Source organism: Cryptomeria japonica, chromosome 5 (genome assembly GCF_030272615.1).
Source record: "Cryptomeria japonica chromosome 5, Sugi_1.0, whole genome shotgun sequence".
NCBI lineage: Eukaryota > Viridiplantae > Streptophyta > Pinopsida > Cupressales > Cupressaceae > Cryptomeria > Cryptomeria japonica.
In genome coordinates this window covers 330,740,690-330,761,393 of record NC_081409.1, presented here as the reverse complement: position 1 = coordinate 330,761,393, position 20,704 = coordinate 330,740,690, and the positions used below count along the sequence as shown (strand labels likewise).

The following is a 20,704-nucleotide window of genomic DNA, read 5'->3' as shown; positions in this document are numbered from 1 at the left end:
CTCAAAATCCATTAATCTTGATTCCAAAAGATGAAGAAGATAATAAGAAGAGAAATTTAATAGAACCGGCATTGCTTATTCTAACACGGTAGATTAAGGAGAAAGTTTAAGAGATTTTCAGATCTCAGAAATTGATTATTATCAGTTTGACGGAGATCAGTTATCCGAAAATTAAAGTATTTAAGTGTTGCTGAAAACATTTATTCCTTAATAATTCTTTCCTCCAATGCACGATCTCTTAGCATACGTTATTTCAATGTACATTTTTAGATGTACAAGTATCCTATCAAGGGGCTTCACAGAAGTACTCAAAGTGGACTGAATGTTCTCAAGGATATAGCTGGAATTGAACTCCATTTTGGACTACATAATGAGCTAGAGAGATAATATGCCTCCCAAAATGAAGATGTGGTGGCAGCAATGCGAGTAAAGATAATTTATTGGCTTAACAGATGAATGCAGCATGATTAAGACTACTTACTATATGTAATTCGTAGGATCTCTTGAACTTGAACTCAATACTCGATTTAGTACTTGTAGATGGATTCATGGTCTTGTGATGATGTTTTTCCTAAAAAGTTGGGTAGGTAGACAAAGGATTTTGACTCTTGGTATTGGTTTCGTGACCCTTTCTAGGGCTTACCTACAGCACACTTAGGGGAAGCATACCAGAAGCTGTTATAGACACTCAGGGATTCTAAATGGTACATCAGATTTTGAAGATTGTTTTTTTGTTGTCTCCACATGTGACTTAACTGGTTATAGCTATTGTTTTGGCTCCCGAGTATTAACAATGCACGCTGTGGGATCCATTAACTGCTTATTGCTATTGATCTGGCTTTTGGGTAGTAGCAATGTACATTATGAGATCCATTATACACGCAAGGGTCAAAAAATACACATTTCAAAGTGTCGCCCAATACCTGCTTAAAGATGCCCCAATAACCATGCACTTATGCACAAATGCCCCAATAGTCGTGCACTATGGGTACTAAAAATGGTGCACAAATGGGCCAATTATGGTCCAAACATACCAAAAACTGGGCAGCTATTGGTACATGTGAAATTTATTAATGGGCTTTTAATTTATTTATTTTTGTTTTTTTGAAGTTAGTAATTCGGGGGTTGGGTGTACAAGGAGTGAACGGTTATTGAAACATGGGTGATAACTGGTGTTCTTCCCCAAGTATGTGTTTATCGAAATAATTTTTTTTGTTTGAAGAAGCATTCACTACATTAAGAATGAACAGATGTTACGCCTCAACATACAATTAAGCGTTGGTGTCTTCCCTAGTGGCCTGACAATTCCTGTTCTTATGTCCAAGGTTCACTAGGGATCTTACCTTTTGTGCTCCACACAACCTTGCAAGTGCACGAGTAAAAAGATATATTCTTGTGGTCTTCTCATAAAAAACTCTATTTAAACAATTTAGACAATGGCTTTAGCTGCTTTCCAAAATGATAGCTTTGTATGATGACTCAAAGAGAAAATGCTTGCACTAGAAACAATCTCTTGGTATTGAAAACCTTTTTGAGAATCATGACTTCTTTATCGGCTTCTCAAGAAAAATTGCTAGAAGAATAGAGCCCCAAGTGAAAATGGGCAACAAAGCACACGTATCTCAATGAGAACTATATGCTTGAGAAGTAATTTATCCTTTATACTTCGAATTTCATTTTTCACGTCCTTGATGTCCTTAATACAATCATCCCTATAACTCCTCCAATGCCTATAGTTACAAGGGTAGCAACAATGGCAAGACCAGAATCATTTGTCCTCATTCTTCCAAAATGACTTTCCCACTTCCATTTGTCATTTTTCTTATTATCACTTGGACTATCAATGCTTTCACGTAAGAGTTTACTCAGTAAATCCAACTGCTTTGTTAAATGCCTCTGACCTCGAACAAGATTCCTCACCTGCAAACAATAAAACATACAAGATATAATTTAAAATGTGTTTGTATTATATTTTATAAGCCATTTGAAAGTAACAAGTTTAAGCTGACAATAACTATTCCAATGCTCCTTAGAATTTAGCAATCAATACCTCCTCAACTACGCTAGAATCTAACCCTGGCCCTGAACCATTTGAAGCTGTAATTGGAGGAGAAGATCCGGACCCACTTGGATTCCCATTGCAGTTCACCACACCAAGACTGTTCCCAAAAGAACCAACAGCTGAACCTTGCCGTGGGAGATGCCCTTGGCTGCCACACTGAGGAAGTTTAGTTTCTAGTTCTGAAACACGAGACAAGACTTCATCTAGTCTTTCACTGACACCAGCCATTTGTTCTGCAAGCCGTCCATAGTCCTGAAAAGTAAATGCTGGTTCAGGACACGATTCTATAACAAGAAGGAAATTGAGTTTTCAATGACAACACTTAGACAACTTAATAATCAGAAAGTTGCTTTTACATTCATGATGGCAATACCTGGTCTTGAATCTCCCGTGGTGAGTCTGGCACACCGTTATCATATTTTTTGCTGTTTACCTTTTCCCAAGACAATGGAGACTTCGACGAAGTTTTCTGTGGCCTATCTGGATGATCATAATCTTCTCTGTTCAATTGTTCATATCAGTTGTGAGGAGCTGGATCTCCAGTAACAGATAAACTACAAATGAGAAGTACATTTACATGTAACTGAAAACCCACTCAAAGTGTACCTTATACACATATCATTGCTGCTATTTCTGCTCCAGCTGCAAAATAACACATTAGGATTATAAGTTTGTGATGAGCGAAAAAAACTTTGCAGGATACTAGCTCTCAATCCAAGATATAGTGCAAGTTTCCCTGGACGAACGCCAAATCATTCCAGATAGTAACCACATTTTCATATTTATTAAGCTTGCAAATGATTTACAGGACTGACGTTTGCAACCTGTCCCATAATTAGTTGCTCCTTTATTGACTCTGAGGATTCAGAAATTTGGTTCATTGGTTTTGGGAGCTCCCCAACAAAGGATGATCCACAGATTGCAATCTGATAACTGCTATTAAACACACAAATCCTCTAAAAAATCTGTGCATTGTAAGGTGACTTCCACTTACATTTTTTCAATGTATCTTTAAGAAAGTGTCCTCCTAAGGTAGAGAAACTCACCCACTCGGTGCTTCGTTTCCAGAGTAGAGATTAAAGCTCACCTTTTCAAAAAAAAGGTTAAAGGCTTTTTTTCCTTTCTTGCAAGTCATTTCATGTTTCTTGCACAAATTGCAGAAGCCCTTTTGGTAAAACATATGTATATCATATGAACCTTACAACCAAGATTAACGAGAATGAATCATGATCTCCCTCAAACGTTTAGCAAAATGTAGGCAGTCTGGGAACAATCCTTTACTGATCACTCAGCAAGATTTAATGCTGCAAACTCATATTTGAGATTATACATATTCTTGGTGCATGACATAATATATTGGAAAGCCATTCTAGCATAAATATCTACAGTTACAAATTAATATTGATTTCAAATAATATTTCTTAATACAAAACTAATTACACCAAGGCCTATTACACTCACAAAATACTAGCTTAATATTAAAATACTCGTAAGAAAACTATTAAAATACTAGCTTTTAAATTATAAAATAAAAATAATTAAAATATTATAGTTTTCTTCATGTATATATTGGCAGAATGTTTGAGAGTGGTTTCAGATCTGCAGGAGTTGTAATGAAAATTCTAAGTTTTTGAAGATCTTTTAAATTTTCAGACACGGTCAAATTTCAGTAACCAGTACGCTCCTATCAGGATGGATGTGTCACATTTCAATGTCTTTTTCGTTTCTTATACTTTTAAGTTATATTTCATGTATATATTGGTAGGATGTTTGAAAGTGGTTTCAGATTTGTAGGAGTTATAATGCAAATTTTAGGTTTTAGAAGATCTTTTAATTTTCACAGTCAAATTTCAGTAATTAGTAGGCTCCTATCAGCATTCTCTTGCTCTCTCTACCTCACTCACTTTATCTGCCCCAAATTCTAGACCTATCTATCTTCCTATCACTCTTCCTCCATCTCCTCTCTCTACCACTCTCTATCTCACTCTCTCCTCTCTCCCCCAAGATCTAGACCTATCTCTCTACCTCTCTCTCTCACCCTCAAACCCCTGCAAGGGGTGCTGCGCTCAACCTCATTTTGGCGAGGTGGAGGAGGCACATCGAACTCCTAGGACTAGACCCTCTAGTTCTATCTCCCCCATTTTTACTAGAGCTAAGAAGAGGAAGATGTAAAATGTTTTGATGTAGTATTTACTTTTAGTTTTAGAAAAACAATTTGCTATTTCATTTTGTTTCAGTCTATCAGCCACCAGCATTCCATAAGAGGATGCCATTTTGTACCCAATTTGGGTTTAAATCAATCAAATATATCTAGACTCAGCTTATTTCTTTTGTGTTCTCATTTATTAACTCATTGGATGCATCTCCTCACTAAATTTTGCAAAAAAATGCATTTCTAATTAAATTTAAGCAATTTTTTAAGTTGTCAGTTTTTTGCCGAGTACTGGCAGAGTTTTACCCGGGTTTTTTTCAGGCCTTGGCGAGTTCTTGCTTTTGGCGAGTAGTTCAACTATGGTTTTCTTCACATCATCATAATATGCAATCATTTGAACAATTTAAGAGGTATTTATCATAATAATTTTGTAAGTGAATTTGATAGAGATGAAGAAGGAGGGCAAACATAAAAACATAAATCGCTAAAAGTAAATTTAGGTGATCACCAATCATAGCCATTTTTGCAAGAGCAGCTCATCATATGTTGTGAAGCTCGTCATGTGTTGAATGTTGACAACTATTTGATCAATCAAATGATTACTTAACGACAATTACAAATGGATTTTGTTAGAGGTTTGAGTTATTTGTTTTGAAGCTTTGAAATTTATGTTGTTTCTCTTTGATTACCCTTGTTTTGGACCTTTGAAGTTAAAAGCGTTGAGTTTGCCCATGCATTGAACACAAGTTTGCCTATGCATTGTGGTCTTTTTGTGATTGTGATTATGGATCTTAAGGAGGACTCCATTTAAGTTTTTCGGTCGAAATGTTATTAAATTCATTTAAAAGATTTTGACAATCAAATAGTTTCATAGATTTTATTTAAGCTCAAAGTTTTTACAAAGTTAATAGTTTAAAGATATCAAACTTGTTACAATTTTTTTGAATTTTAATTGTAAACTTTTGTTATTATCTGTTTCAGAATTTAGGGTTTATGCTCTAAACTGAAATATATTCATGCATCATTTGTACCATTGTTTATCTCACAATAATCTTCTCTAAACCAAAAATTGAATTATTTTATGAATTTGTTAAATATTTTGAAATTTGATATCTCTAGGTTTTTTTAAAACATAAGTATGCTAGTTATAACCCTACCCATCATGACCTGAAGCTTCAAGATTCAATTGAAGTGTCAAGACTCATTGAAGTGCCCAATATCAAGCGAATAGAACCGAAGTTCTAAAAATCACACAGTACTAGGGAATCTTGCAAGTACTGAATTAATTTTACAGCCAAGGAAATTGCCCATTAACTTGCCTAGCTGAGTTTTGCTGAATTTTTGTCAAAACTCAGAATCAAAATTGGGTCTCCCAAAGTCACAAATTCAAACTATGGATAGAACCAAAAAGTAATATAAGAATTAAGATTTTCACTGCACATCGTTCAGAGATCATTGAAGAAACTCTATAAAAATTAAAAATACTCTCCAGAAGATTGTTATAATATGAACCCTTCCACAGAGCCTATCTTCTACTAAAGTTCCGTTGTTTTCAGAAAGCTAAGACCTTAAAAACCATGCATTGATTAGGAACAATAATAATGACATGCATAGAAGAACATAAATGATGGCATAAAGATCCAAAATGCAATTCAATATACAATGAAAAATATGCGCATAACAAATATCAGAAAGTCAACAAATCTTGGTAATTAACTGAAGATTGGTACAAGTCTCAAACTTGATGAAATTGAGGATCAGTTATTTAAAGTGAAACATTATCCACAGATGATATTCTTCACACATCTGACTTGCAAACAAATAACAAGCTGGACTAAAATCGCATTTCTCCATTGCTACCATAGTACTATTTTATACTTATCTTCTTTGTATTAAAAAAGAATAAACCTCTAATATCTAGCATCGGAGAAAGAAAGCAGGAAAGACAAGTATCAGAAACTGAGGGAAACCCCACCTTAGATCCATAATTTCATGTTTGACACAAGGAACAAAGAAATTGAAATTACCAATTAGATCAGATCATGTGGGCCAGTAGCTACCAAACAAAACAAACTATGGATATCAAAGATGGCAAAAAAAACTCTTCCAACCAAAACATATAGCATGACAAAGATACCTCAAAGTTTCAATGTATGTCTTTCTATTTGCACTTTAAAGAATGCATTGGAGGATCAAGGTATCTTAGCTTAATCTAACTTTATATTCAGCTAAAATTTAAACAAAAAAAGAAAAAAAAATCTAAAAAGTATACCTAATTGAAATTAATTATGACAATTAAGCCTTTTAACAGATTAAAAAAATATACATCAGAATGTGATACAGTCGTTCATATTTACACATGCTGAGATTGACACGCAAAAAACACTTCTTAGGATTTCAGCAAAATACCTTTTACTATACTGATTCTTCAACCCAGGTTTCGCCTCAGATATCCACGAAAATGACCTGGGACTGGCAACCTCGGAATCGTTTTGTAATAGCTTGGACTTAAGGTCATCAGGAATTTCCTGTCAAAACACATGGTACATAGCATAAAGCCTAAAGGATAACTTGAATGAAAACTTGCTGACTTGTATTGAGTATAAAAATATGATATAAGCCTTTCTGACTCAATTCCTACCATTATTTCAGCTGTTAACTTCTCAAGTTGAATTTGCTCAATATAAGAGCGAGGAACATATGACCCATCAAGGCCCAATTTCTGAGCAACCTCTGCAACAAAGGACCTGTCCTTACCCTGGACCTGATGATGAATTCATTACAAGTCAAATCAACAATTTCCAAAACATCTAAAAGACAATTATATCTCCAGAATGAATGCCTTTTGTAACCCAAAAAGGCTTGAAATGTGTTGAATACCTGTATATACTTCCGGTGCAGTTGTTCAAGCTTATCAACTTTCACTATCACCCTATCATCTGTGAATATGCGACTTGTTCGCTTCAATGATGAAGTTATTGTGTATCCTAGGGCCATCAAGCCTCCAAGAAGACGGACACCTACTTCAAATGTAATCCTTGGAGATATAATAAATGGATGATCTGTAACCCATTCCTGCTATAACAATGAAATTCTCTCATTTCAGAAAAGAAAAGTGCAACAACAAGCTATCACAGGGGACGCAAGTTTTTTGAGGGGGGGATGCGTCCCCATGGAACACTTTTACATGAAGACTTTCACTATCTAACAGACAACTTATTTGATAAGTGAATTTCTCTTTCACTAAAGAAAGAAATGGGTCTTTATTAAATTGGAAGACATTAGCAACTACAAACATAAAAATTTACATATAATAATTTGCATCCTGAAAAAATATGCCAGATGCTAATATTCATATCATGAACTGAGGCAAGGCATAGCAATAATTACCTCAAACATAAGGTTGTATTTTCCCTCTCTACTTCGCATCCTCAGGTAAGATTGGCATGTCTCTGGATCTTCCCCAGGAGGCAAAAGATAGATGTCATAAGTTTCTTCAGTTTTTCCTGGATCTTCTATGGACAAAACTTCCCTAATTTGGTCCTCTGTTACAACACGACTAGACTGCAAAAAAAGGTAGCAGGACATGGATAAGATAACTAAAGAATTTAAATACAACTATCCATTGAGAAACTTAGCTAAATTAAAATTTGCATCAGATCATAAAAAGTTGTAATTATCATAATACCTTCAAAATGTAGGTTGGAGTTTGAAATCCAGAAAAAGGATTGAATTTATTGATAATTTTAATATGTGCAGTCTCCAGTTGAGGTTCAATATGTACCTTATACATTGGATAAACCTGCAAAATACATTCTCACATTTAATTAAATATCAGAAAAATATCATTTGGCAATGCCTCTTGATAGACTGCAAAGATAAAGAACTATACGTAACAATCCAAGAAGACATATAAGGTGAAAGAGTGGACTCTGAATTTTGGTTACAGACATGCATAAAGACTACGGGTTATAATCTGAAATCCAGAAAAGAAGCTCTGAATCGACAATTAACTGCAATATATGCTTGAAAGATATCACTTAATCCTAGATAAATGAGGAGTCCCATGGAAAAACCTTGAGTATAGTATGCCATTCATGATATTAGATATACTAGAACAATAGAGCAATGCCTGAACCATGAATTCATTGAGTAAGCCAACAAAAACTTTACACTGATGCCTCGCTTCCTCAATCAGGAGGATTGTGTTGAAATGACTTTCTGCTCAACTGTAATTATCATATTTTATAATTTTTGAAATAAGTCTTCTTTTTCAAGCTTAAAATAAAAATCTTGATAAGCATACAAATCATCTTAAGTATTTTGGGATTGACCTTCAAGAGAAAACTGTACACCAGACTATCTATGGGGGGGCACAAAAGAAAATGCAGGTATAGTCTGATCCCAAACAAAAAACTGTACACCAAAACATCCATGGGGAGCACAAATGAAAATGCAGGTATGGTCTGAGACCAAACAAAGCATTCTCACGGCAAATATCCAACAACCTCAAAGAATGAATTTATGACACCTGAATTTTAATATTTTATGATGTCCAACTCAAAGAGATACCTAGAATAATCCTTGGTAGTTAATTAATACCATGAAGTATTGAGCATGCTTGCACTGCATTTTGTACATGCACCTACCCATGGAACTACACAAAGGAGATTTAAACAAGACAGGACCTAGCAAAACTATCAATCTGCTATAGTCATTGACTATGGAAAAACTGCAGAAAGTGATCATGATTTTTATAAATTTGTAATATATTGTCCCTGTAATTCATCTTGTGTCATGGCCCTTAAATAAATAAATTTTCAAAAAAAGAGAAGAAAATTCAACTTTGTATTCACATATTTTGGTTGCCAAAAGGAACTCCATTGCCAAACTTTATTAGGACAAGTTAACCTACTGTTTCTGATATTTGAGCAATAATTTCTGCAGGTTCCTGACCACAACGGCCAATATCCCTCAGAACCCGTTTGACAAGATCAAAGTGAACACCTCCGGTGACAGATACACAAAGATCCAGCAATGGGCGTAATTGTTCATTTAAAGCATGGATACCCTCAATGATAACAATCCTTGATGATGGAACATCAACATCCCTGGAAAAGATAATTAAAATAAGATGTTAGCCAACTCTAAAATTCAGTGCATACAATGCATAGACAGCATTTAAAATTTCCTGCAAACCATTCAAAATAAAAAAACTATCATATTACAGCATGTGATAATTACACTTGATATGTTTCACACAACCCAAAAGACAAACCTGTAGCCAGTGCGACAGCTGAGCTTAAAATCATATACAGGAATTTTTACAGGTTTTCCATCTTTTAAATCCAGAATGTTCTGAAGAAGAGTACCATAATCTGTCAGTGCTGGATCTGCCAATAAAAATGCAGGGAGAAATCTTAACAATATGACTGAGACTGAATCTGGATTTCCCTGTGAAGAACACAAACGTCCATCTTTGCCCAAAAAGAAATTTATTGACTCATTCATACATAATGAATTGGCAGCATTTAGAGAATGGTTACAACATAAGCAATTATATAAAAATTAAAGAAAAACCAAAGGTTGGTTGAATCCAAAGGTACATAAGAGAAGCACAAACAATAACAACATAACCAATCAGCTTCTTCCCATTCAATTTGGATGTGCAAAGATACGAATGCTCTGTATCTGAATTTATCTGAATATTGAACAGAACATTTGTATTGAGGTCTGAATTTATCTTAATTCCTGACAGCAGACTGCAAAGAAAGAATTCAAAAAATTTCAGATAAAGATTTTTTAATACAGACTGCTGAGCTATAGTGTCTTTGAGGTAGAATTCAAAAAATTTCAGATAAAGAATTTTGAATACAGACTGCTGAGCTATAGTGTCTTTGAGGTAGAATTCAAAAAATTTCAGATAAAGAATTTTGAATACAGACTGCTGAGCTTTAGTGTCCTTGAAGTCTGTCGGATTGGGAATGGGAACAGACTGCAGAGAAGATTAGCTTCAACTAGATGACAACGTTAAAGCAAAGCAAATGCACACTGCAAGGAAATAACTGGGCAGTTAAATTCAGATAATATCACCCATGATTATGGGTATATTTTTTTACCACCATTGTTAGATGTTTTCAAACTGCATGGCACATTACTCAAAGAGGTGTCTAGAAAAGAATTAACAACAAATTTAGAGAATGATTCTGACCATCCAATCAGTATTGATATTCCTCTTCTTGTCATCGGTCTCATCTTCAAAAATTGGAGCAGCCATTTATGGCATAACTGATAAGAGAAAAAAAAATCTCACAGAATACGAAATAATCAATTCAATAATTATTAACTTATTTCATTAAATAGTCTGAATTTATTTATTGCACTAAAACCAAAATAGAAAGCAACACTGAGCATATAATCCACAAAAACTATTGAAGTAATTTTCTGATTTCCATATGGCACATTCTAAATATTCTTTAACGTTATGATCTATCTTAGTTCCTAGCGCCTTAAGCAAACCAACAGTATTCCCTAACAAATGTAACTGACCTTTCTTTAGGACCTTACAATAACCTAAGGACTCAACATAAAGCCAAGATAACATATTTCAATTGCCCTAAGGGCCTAAAGAAACAACAAAAATTGGGATTAAAATCATAATATAAGATTCTCTTTAAATGGTCCAAAAGGTTGTGGTAAAATTGTAAGAAGGTGTACTCATAAAGAAAGGGGCATATACCAAGGTAACCCGGGGACGCGTCCCCAGCCTGAAAACCCCCATCCCAGTCCCGGGGATGTTTCGGGGACTTGGGGACGGCCAGGGGACATTTCCCCCCATCCCCAAATTGCCAAGAATTTAGAGGAGACGTCCCCGAAACGGAGGGATGTCTACCCTAGCTGTGGGGGAAGTCCGTACGTCCCGGGGATGGCTGGTCCCCCACATCTAAGACTATTAAAAAAATAAAAAGTCGTATTTTCAAATTTTTTTAAAAATTTTCTAACATGGGCCCCTATTAATTCAAATTGTTATTAAAAAAATTAAAAGGCAAAATTAATTAAATTTTAAATTTATTAAAATTTAATTCATATCAAACGTTTAAAATTAATTCATATTATAAATAGAAAATATTAAATTGTTAAATTAATTGTTAAACATTTAAAAATTTAAAATTAATAAATAATAAATTATAAATAGGAAATCAAAATAATAAAATATTAATTCATTAGTACTATTTTGATTTTCATATCGTAATTGACAATGAAACTATATGACAGCAGTGTAGCCTTTGGGCATTTTGACATTTTGTATGTTATTTCTTTAATATCTATTATGATATTCATATTGACAATGTGAATGAATTGAAATTCTGAATCATGAATGCATAATTGCATATCGAGTATTGACAATGTTGTATGTTCAGAATTTACATTCTAAAATGTTTTCATAGTATCATACACATGCTATATCCATGTTTTCATATGAATATAACGTATATATGCATGCTTTATCCATGTTTTCATATGAACATTTAGAATTTTTCCTATATATTTAAAATTTTCCCTACATTTTATATAGCCGTCGCCTTTGCTGTCCCCCTGCCATCCCCAAATTTGGCAAAAAAATTTGCCATCCTGGAAACGCGTCCCGCCGTCCCCGTCCCGGAAATTCGGGGTAACATAGGCATATACTAATAAATTTATAGCAGAGATCCAGGACTATAGGATCTCCAGAAAAAGGCTTTACTACCGTCTGTGTCCAATAAACCAGTATCAAAAAACAGAGTAACTAATAACAGAAGACAAAAACTCAGAGACTTCTTCAACCTAGAATATGACACTATCGAGTACTCTAGGAGACAAGCTGACAATTTATGTTATAAGCCCAGGAGAATGATGGTGTGTAGGTCAACAATCAGGATGACGATGATAAAACTACTTTCTGTTCCCATGATGATGTATTTTTGGTTAACTTCAGTTCATTACAAACATTAGCTATTACTTTATTTTCCATTTAGTTCGGGATGGAGATGCCACTGTAGTAAGAATATCAGTTTCCCAATTGCTCTTTAGTTCTAAGACATGTTTTCAGCCACTTCAGCACAATGTAGCATCCTCTAAGTTGCATGAAATTTTTTGTTATTACCCAATTGCTACCCTTTGGAAAGTACTTCTGCATATATTAAACTTAGATATGAGGATTATCTGTTTGTCTGGCAGCAATCTAATTTCAGGTTTTGAATTAAATAATCATTCTCTCTCCAGTTTTAGAATGTCAATATTTTAACCCCAATAGAGGAATTGCTAAAATGGACCTTAAGAATGCTTTCTACTCCCCTAGAGATCACTCTTAGCAGAAGTGAAACACCGTTGGGGCATCCAGTGGCAATCTTGAAGTAGTGGTAGCAAAGGTGTATGTAAGAAGGCTAAGGGTAAGAGAACTTAAGAATGCTTTCTGCTCCCCTAGAGATCATTCTTAGCAGAAGTGAAACACCGTTGGGGCATCCAGTGGCAATCTTGAAGTAGCGGGAGCAAAGGTGTAAGTAAGAACGCTAAGGGTAAGAGGCCTGCTTATTTCAGTAAGGCCTCAATTTAGAAACAAACAACACTACTAAAGCTTTAGTCATGTGGCAGGGTCTTGTAATGGCTTACACCCACCATGTTCTCAAGGTTATTATTGAACCAACTCTAGATTCTTGCAACTCTATTTACGAAGCTTTTTGAAAGATAGGAAACTCAAATGCTGGCCAACAGTCATCGTATTCTCAGACAATTTCACAAATATATAGGTGCTGTTTTCACAGTGTACTAAATTATGTAATGATTTATTGGTATTCAACTACATAGTTTTAAGTAATCTTTGTTGACCCATATTTCATGACTAGTGGTTCACTACATGGTTAAGCATGCTATCCCAGGAAGTTCTGGTGCTTCACCCTTATGAGCATCACCTAGATGCAGTGAGTACTGAAAGACAATTCAAAAACCGGCTTGACAACCTCTACTCTCTTGTCTTTACCACCAGAAGAAAAATTCTAAAGATCATGGAGAGTTTGGGCCTGTGTAAAAATCCTAAAACAACCCTTGTTCCCATTCCCAATCCTAGAGACATCAAAGACATTAAAGCTCAGCAGACTGTATTCAAAAATGCTATTGCCACTACCCATTTTAATCAAGTATGACAACTGGTTGCATGACCACCAGCTTGCCCACTATTCATGATTTTATTCATGAGAAATACAAATATTCTTCTGAAGATATTTCTGTCATGAAAGATCCATCACTTCTGCAATGTTCAAGCCCCCTGGGATTTCCCCTTACCCTCCTCCTGCTGCTGCCCATCCTGCTACTGTTTCCTGAGGGCATGGATTTACTGTTCTGCAACTTGTAGGAAGGCTGCAAAACTGCTACTAAATATTGTTTGATGTTTCCAAAACTTTTGAGAATGTGATTCTTTTTGTCATTTTCAAAATATTATTATCACCTTGCTGAGGTTAGTTTTATTAATTTCATTAACTTTGAGAACTTATTGTTAGATCTCCCACAAATACATGTTAAAATGTTAAATTTACCCCAATTGTAAACAAAGACATCCCAAACTGATAGAAGAGAATCAAAACTGATATCTCACCATCAATTTATCAGAGAAAAAAATTGGAGGTTCGCAACCTCACTCAAAATTTATAAGTATTGTTCTAATCGAGAAGAAAAAGAAAAATAAACACATTATTCTCAAATTTGTTATTAAAAATCTTTAGAAGGCAGTCTAACCTTTACCCTGAGCTTTACCAGGGAAAATTAAGTTAAATTCTTTATAAGACATAAACAATCAATAGTACAGAAAAAAGTAGTAAATCAAACAGATTGTCTTGGAAAAGAAGAGTTTTTTCTCTCTGGACAGAACAATTCACATCAATATGCTATTGAATTGAATATAATAAATATTTCATTGATTATGGATATTGAATCATATAGAGAGGATGGGGTTTCTCAATCCATATATCTCTCTATCTCGGGTGATTGGATCATCGGCCAGGGAAATGAAGAATAGAAGGATGTTTAATGTCAGAAGGAAGGTTGAGTTCTTCATCGGGCCCCCTATGGCCAATATTTAAGGAAATGAAATGAACTCGCCTGCCTCTTCTCCCCCACCCCACCCCTGGGCCTGCTCACTCACCCGATGAATTGCTTTGAGTCGCATGATGAAGGGCAGGTCGATTGCTGATCTGAGGAGATGCTACCTCTGCTGCTGGAACCAGCTATGCAGCCACACCGATTATGGCTCTATGCCCTATTAAGGTAGTCCATTATCTCATTACAAAAATATCAAAAAAATTGAGTTTCAATTTAAAAACAATAGATTTAAACTCGACCTGAGTTAATGAAGGAAAAGAATAATAAAACCAACATAAAAACTGTTATTTAAAAACAATGACTTGGACCTGGCAGAGTACCAAACAGACTTTGTTGAGGGAAAATGCCCATCGAAGCTGTTCTTACACAATCTCTATACTAAAAATTTCTCAGATAAAATAAATTTGTTACAATGGCCCTCAATTAGTTTTTATTCATTTCCAAATTGAATGATTAATGAGATTTTAGATGTATGGCTGACCTAAAAATAAATTTGGCTAAAACAAATGAATGTGCAATATCTAGTATATCATGCTAATAATTCATTGATCTTATATCTTATATCTTATATCATCAATGATAAATGGTTTCAATTAGATCCAAAAAGTTGGTACAAAAAGTGAATGTACAACAGTAATCCGCCGAACAAGTTTTCCAGTACTAATCAGAAAAATAATCTCAATTTTTACGGTTAAATTTTCTACTAAATAGTTTGTTATATTCCCAAATAAACCTATTACTAGATTTAGGGCCAAAAATTAAGTACAGAACATAAGAATTTGAAATAAGTTTTTCCAAAGCAATCACAAAACCTAAGGAAAATAGCTTGTAATGTCCAAAAAACCTATGTTTGGACTTATTCCTGAAGAAATTTTTGTTTTCAAATCATAAAGTCTAAAGCAATTTGTTATTTTGACCAAAAAAAAATGAAAGCTTTATGAGTAATATTTCTTTTAAAATGCTATTTTAAATTCACTTCTTCATGAAAAAGTCTCCGGAACTTAGGCCTGGCACAACACAATAGTTTGCAGATAAACTTTTTTAGAAGAAATCACAGAAAGCCAAGAGGATTTAATCAATGCAATCTAACAGAAAAACTTCTGATATTGTTAAAAACTACAAAAAAACACAAATAGAGAAAGAAATGCACTCACCGTCAAAGTTGCCATCCACGAGGCGGCTTGCATCATTGTAATTATCCATAGAAATAGAGGCAATGCCTGGCATGCAATTCAAAACCTTGTCACAAAAAACAGTTTTCCCCGCTCCGGAAGGCCCGGCCAAACCGACCACACTAATCCCTTCATTGTTCTGCGCCAATAACTGGCACGCCCTAATAAACATATAAAAGCCCTTTTCGAACGAAAGATTCTCAGGAATTTTAGCAATTGTATATCTGTCACAATCTTTCCTCTTCACGAGCTCCAACTGGTTCTTCAATAGCCCACCGCCGCCCTTCTTCCCCTTGGAAGAAACACGCACCAATCGGCTGTCCGAGCGCGCCATGACAGAATTCATAGCCATCGTAAAGAAGAGACAGAAAAAAGGGAAAAAAAAATAATTATCTGTAAACAAAGCAAACTCTGAAATTGGGCTTAAGCATATCCCAAAACCAAAACTCGGACACACTGAAAACTCTAGATGGACAATGTGTATACAGATATTTCTTCAAACGCTATAAAAACCAGCGTCAATATTATATCTACTCAGAGATCAGGTGATACTTTTCCATTGCTCTTTGCCATCCTGTAACTGTCGATCCAGATCGCAAATCTTGGCAGAGAATTCTTTGGCTTTCTGTTGTGTGATTGCTTTCCAATGGTTGCCCAATTCTTGCGGGGATTCGACCACTGGATGCGTCGAGGGGATTCCAACAATTTCGGAAGGGCGGTGTGAGTGGTTTTTTTTGGCTTCGTTCGTGTTTGCAGGGAGGGCGTGAATAAGTAGAGAGAGCGGGAACAAAGATTCTACTTAATTAATTAAGCGTAATTACAAGACCTGTTAAAAAGGTAAACTAACATAAGTTTCGGCGTTTTTTCTCTCTTTTTTTATCCCCATGGTTTTCATGTAAAGGTGATGCGTGGCAATTTTCTCAAAAGAAGAAAATATCTTGGTGCCCACGTTCACTTAGATCATTTTTTTTTTTTTTTTTTTTAAATTGACGTTATAGTTCAGGAATGAATGACTCATTGTCTGACTTTTAAGGTCATTGACGAGACCATCGGTTTAAGGGATCAAGAGTTGCATCTTTAGCAATTTTCAAGTTCTTTTCAAGAGTTGCATCTTTAGATAATTTTCAAGTTCTTTTCATTGTCAATTTTTCTGTTGTCGATCTTGATCAAGAAATATTGTGGATCTTGATCAAGAAACCTGCAGTTTTGTGAAGTCTTGTCTCCTCATATAGCTCATTTAGACTACTCACCTTTCAATTGTTTTCATATTGTATACGAATATGCTTATACGTTGCACACTCAATGATAAAGTGTCATTCAGTTTCAACCACCCTTCATTGCACAAAAGACAAGTTAGTTCTTCCCAATCTTCCTTGGGGCTTATCCATCTACCCATCTCATATCTAAGATGATGAAAACAAGTTCTAGGTGTGCAACTAGAAGTCTAGCCTTTCCCTTAATTGTAACCCTTGGGTAGTCTTTTCATTATTTTATAATCAGATTTTTAATTGGTTATTTTAGCATAAATAGATGTGTTTCATTAAAATATATATCTTATTTTGTATCAATAATTTAGAGCAACCAATAATAATATTGATTATGGAATGTGAACTCAAATATAATATTTCAAATGCTTATTTACTAGATCTTTGGAAAATTTTATGCAAAACATGTCAAAAGATATTGAACAATTTTTTAGATCTTGATTAGTTTGTAAGTAGCATATCTATCTTTAAAAAGAATATATGTGAAAAATGTTTTAAAATATCATTTTACTATATTACCACTTATAGGAACATGAGATGTCATGACAAAATTGCTTTTGGATCCTAGCTAAACTTTAGTGACAAGGATCCTAGCTAGTTACTAAGTTGTGCCTCTATGCTATATGTTGCATCCAATACTTGTTACATGATAGCATCAATGATATGGTAATCAACTTGAGACTTGTTTTAGTTGTTACCGAAAGCACTTTCATATTCTAAAGACAAGGCAAGATCACATGCACGAAGCCATGGAAGAACGAGTTGATGCAAACTCCTTCACACTGACGATTCAATTTGTTGAGAAGACGAGGATGTGGATTTAGATGAAATAATTCACCTTCTAATTTTTTTTAAAATAGGAAATGCAAAGAAGCTCCTAGGGCTTAAGCAAGGAATGTGTAATTTGGCCCATCATCCCTATTGTTGTGTATATATTTGACTCTAAAATGGTTGATATACTCTTAACAATTTTGGAGGAAGGGCTATGGCAAATGTGAATACACTCTTGATAGTTATGATTATAGTTAACCTATGTCTTATTTAGCAATTTTTAATTACAACTTGAAGGTCTACATGCAAAGTGGTGGTTAAAATTAGTAATCTTTTATAGTTTGATATTATGGCACTCAATAAAGAGATGCATTTAGCTAGTATTATATTCTCTTTTGGACTCCCCAAAGTTTTTGATTTCACTGTCAATGGCAATTCATTTTTCTCATATGGTATTTGACTGTGAAGATAGCATGTTCTCCTATGTTGTGGTGATGACATGGGTTGTGGTTTTACACTCAAAAGCACATTGAATTTTTCAATTATATGGGAGAATTGAACAAATGGATGATGATAAACTCCTTTTTATTGCATTAAGCATTAGTGATAGTTAGTTTTTATTACAATAATGATGTGATTTGGGACTTGAAGTCTCGACTTTTAACACAATTTGAGATGAAAGACTTAAGATGCCAAACATATCTTAGGTTTGTAGATTTGAAGAGATAGAGAAAACATATAATGTTGGTTAGGCCAAAGAAAGTATGTGAACTCAAAATTGGAGAGAGTCAACTTGATAGTTTGTAGACCATTGTGTGTTCCTATCTTAATATGAACCAAATTATATATAAAGTAGTGTTCAACTTCACCTAATGAGATGGAGGACATGGTTTAAGCACCTTTTGCTAGTGTCGAGGGCTTGATGTGTGTTATGGTCTATACTAAATAAAATGCATTGCCCAAGCAATGGGAATCTTGAGTTGTTTTTGGCTAGTCATAGATAAGATCATTGGGATGCAATTAAGAGGGTCTTCAAATATGTATGGGGTACATCCAAGGACTATATTTTCTATCATGGTGATTCTATAGTAAATCAACACTAAGTGGATATTCATGGATTTGTGGATTCAAATTGAGTAGGAGAGATTAATAGTAGAAGTTCCACTATTTGATATGTGTCTAGTTTATTTGGTAGTGTTAAAATATCATATGTTAGGAAAAAATACCCAACTTTTAATATGATGATGAAATATGTTGATGTTTAATACCTTTTTCTTCATAACATGATACAAAATGGGAGCATGATGTGAAAAAAAGTTTGTATTGAATAAAATCTTGTAGATATATTGACAAAACTATTAGGCACGTCAAATTTTAGATTGTGTTGTGAACCTATGGACCAGTTAGCCCCTGGCAATTAATTGATAGTGTTGCTATACTATTTTCTCTTGCAAGATGTTTAACAAAGTGGGAGAATGTTAGGAAATGTGTCTCAACCTTGCATCTAAATGTTAAGAATACCAAAATTATTAATTTCAAGCTACAAAAAAAATTTAAAAAGTGGGCTATAGAGGTTTTTTTTGCTCTAATTTTTTTAGATGGATAGTAACAAGTTTGCTAGATACGTTGTCATAGATCTCTTCAAGTTGTATAATTTTCAAAAAAACAAGAACAATTAATTTGCCAAATAAAAGTCATAGCCTCCAAAATCTGGGTCTCCCAAATTGGAAATGTAAGAACATCCATGATACATAAGAGAGTTGTAAGAGGGAGTTACATTTGCTAGCAAACTTATGACATATATGTTATGACACTTTGTAAGGAATCTATGAATGGAGATAATGGAGCCAAAATAGAGCACCCAATTTGGTGAGTGAATTATGATGATTTTATAGTAGGTGGAAAGAATATTATATTTATTCTATGAACTCATCTTTGGAATTGGGTGTTGGTTTTTTTTCAATTAGGGATTTGGTAGCCATATTTCAATTAGGGATTTGGTAGCCATATTTTAGGTGGTTTAAGTTCATAGTATCCTAATTATCATTTGATGGTTTTTTGTATTACTTTTAATATTTACTCGATGCTTGATATGGAGGCTAGATAGTGAGTTTAGGGGAGAGGGACCAATAGGTGATAGAGGTACCAATACATGTTATAGTACATGGACACTTTTATACCAATAGTGGTGCCCTAAAAATGTCATGTCAATGCTTGTCCCCAAAAAAGTACCTCTAAAATTCAAAAACAAACCAATGATGTGATACCACATCAACGCACAAGAAAACATGACTTAGTGCACACCTTCACAAAAATGCATGTTGATGTGGCATCATATTTGACCATATGGACTTGAAATTTTGTTTTTAAGTAAAGGACTTGACAAGTAAGTTGTTGTGTAAAATTGATTTTTTGTTTAAATGTCCACATGTGATTTTGAGAAGTGTGAAGTTAGGGTGAACATGTAGTGGCTCCTCTCCCCTAGTAGGTATTGTAATTTTGTCAAAATTGCTCCTAATTTCTTGTTGGTTATATTCTTGTAAGGGCATATGCCTTTGTGATTGTATTGTAACCTTTTGTTTATAATACAATTAGTTCGCACTTTAGAGTGCGAGATTTTTTTTGTATGAAATGTTTTTTTCTACATAAATCACTATGTTATGACATATTATTTTTGTTTTGTATTTTTTCTTGTAAATGCAAAGATTTAATTTATTTGCTCATAATCCTCATAGATAAATGTAAGAAGCATGTTCCTAACCTATAAATTTTTCTAAGGTGAACAAGATTTTTCTTGAATTATTTTGGTTCAAGTTTGGTGAACATATATTGTAAATATTGTAGATCTACACTTTTATTTATTTATTTTTTACATTTATTGGATTCTCAATCCTTGTGTGTGAAATTCCTAGAATGGGACTTTTAGGCTCTATATAGATGTTGTGAATATTATATTTGTGTGGATTGCAACTGAGAATTTATATTGTTGATTTCTTGAAAGAGATAGTTGGGTGAAATTTTAGGGTCTAAATCTTACACTAGAAACATTGTTTGTTTGTTCTTCAAGTCTTGCAAAATTTGTGTGACCATTTTTGTTTTTTCTATTTCTCATAAAGAATGTCATAAATATAAATGTTCACAATAATGGTTA

General features: G+C 34.2%; 1 protein-coding gene across 2 annotated transcripts; it reads right to left on the bottom strand.

The window, feature by feature from the left end:
• Nucleotides 1-1,370: 1,370 nt before the first annotated feature.
• On the bottom strand, nucleotides 1,371-16,361 carry LOC131062084 (inorganic pyrophosphatase TTM1). 2 transcript variants are annotated; one of them, XM_057995877.2, is made up of 12 exons: nucleotides 15,500-16,361; nucleotides 9,493-9,607; nucleotides 9,130-9,325; nucleotides 7,903-8,016; nucleotides 7,605-7,778; nucleotides 7,095-7,292; nucleotides 6,856-6,978; nucleotides 6,624-6,742; nucleotides 2,669-2,704; nucleotides 2,436-2,562; nucleotides 2,051-2,314; nucleotides 1,371-1,920 (listed from the first exon to the last, which is right to left on the bottom strand). In XM_057995877.2, exons 1-12 carry the CDS (start codon nucleotides 15,867-15,869, stop codon nucleotides 1,681-1,683), a joined length of 2,076 nt encoding a protein of 691 aa, XP_057851860.1. In that variant the 5' UTR covers nucleotides 15,870-16,361; the 3' UTR covers nucleotides 1,371-1,680. The 2 variants fall into 2 exon arrangements, with proteins under 2 accessions (XP_057851860.1, XP_057851861.1); XM_057995878.2 differs by having other exon boundaries at nucleotides 7,095-7,289.
• Between the last annotated feature and the right edge of the window lie 4,343 nt (nucleotides 16,362-20,704).

Coding starts and splice junctions, on each gene's coding strand:
- LOC131062084 (XM_057995877.2), bottom strand. CDS start 15,869: ATGGCTATGAATTCTGTCATGGCGCGCTCGGACAGCCGATTGGTGCGT. Junction 7,779..7,902: donor CTCCAACCTACATTTTGAAG/GTATTATGATAA, acceptor CTTTTTTTGCAG/TCTAGTCGTGTTGTAACAGA. Junction 6,979..7,094: donor TGCACCGGAAGTATATACAG/GTATTCAACACA, acceptor ATTCATCATCAG/GTCCAGGGTAAGGACAGGTC.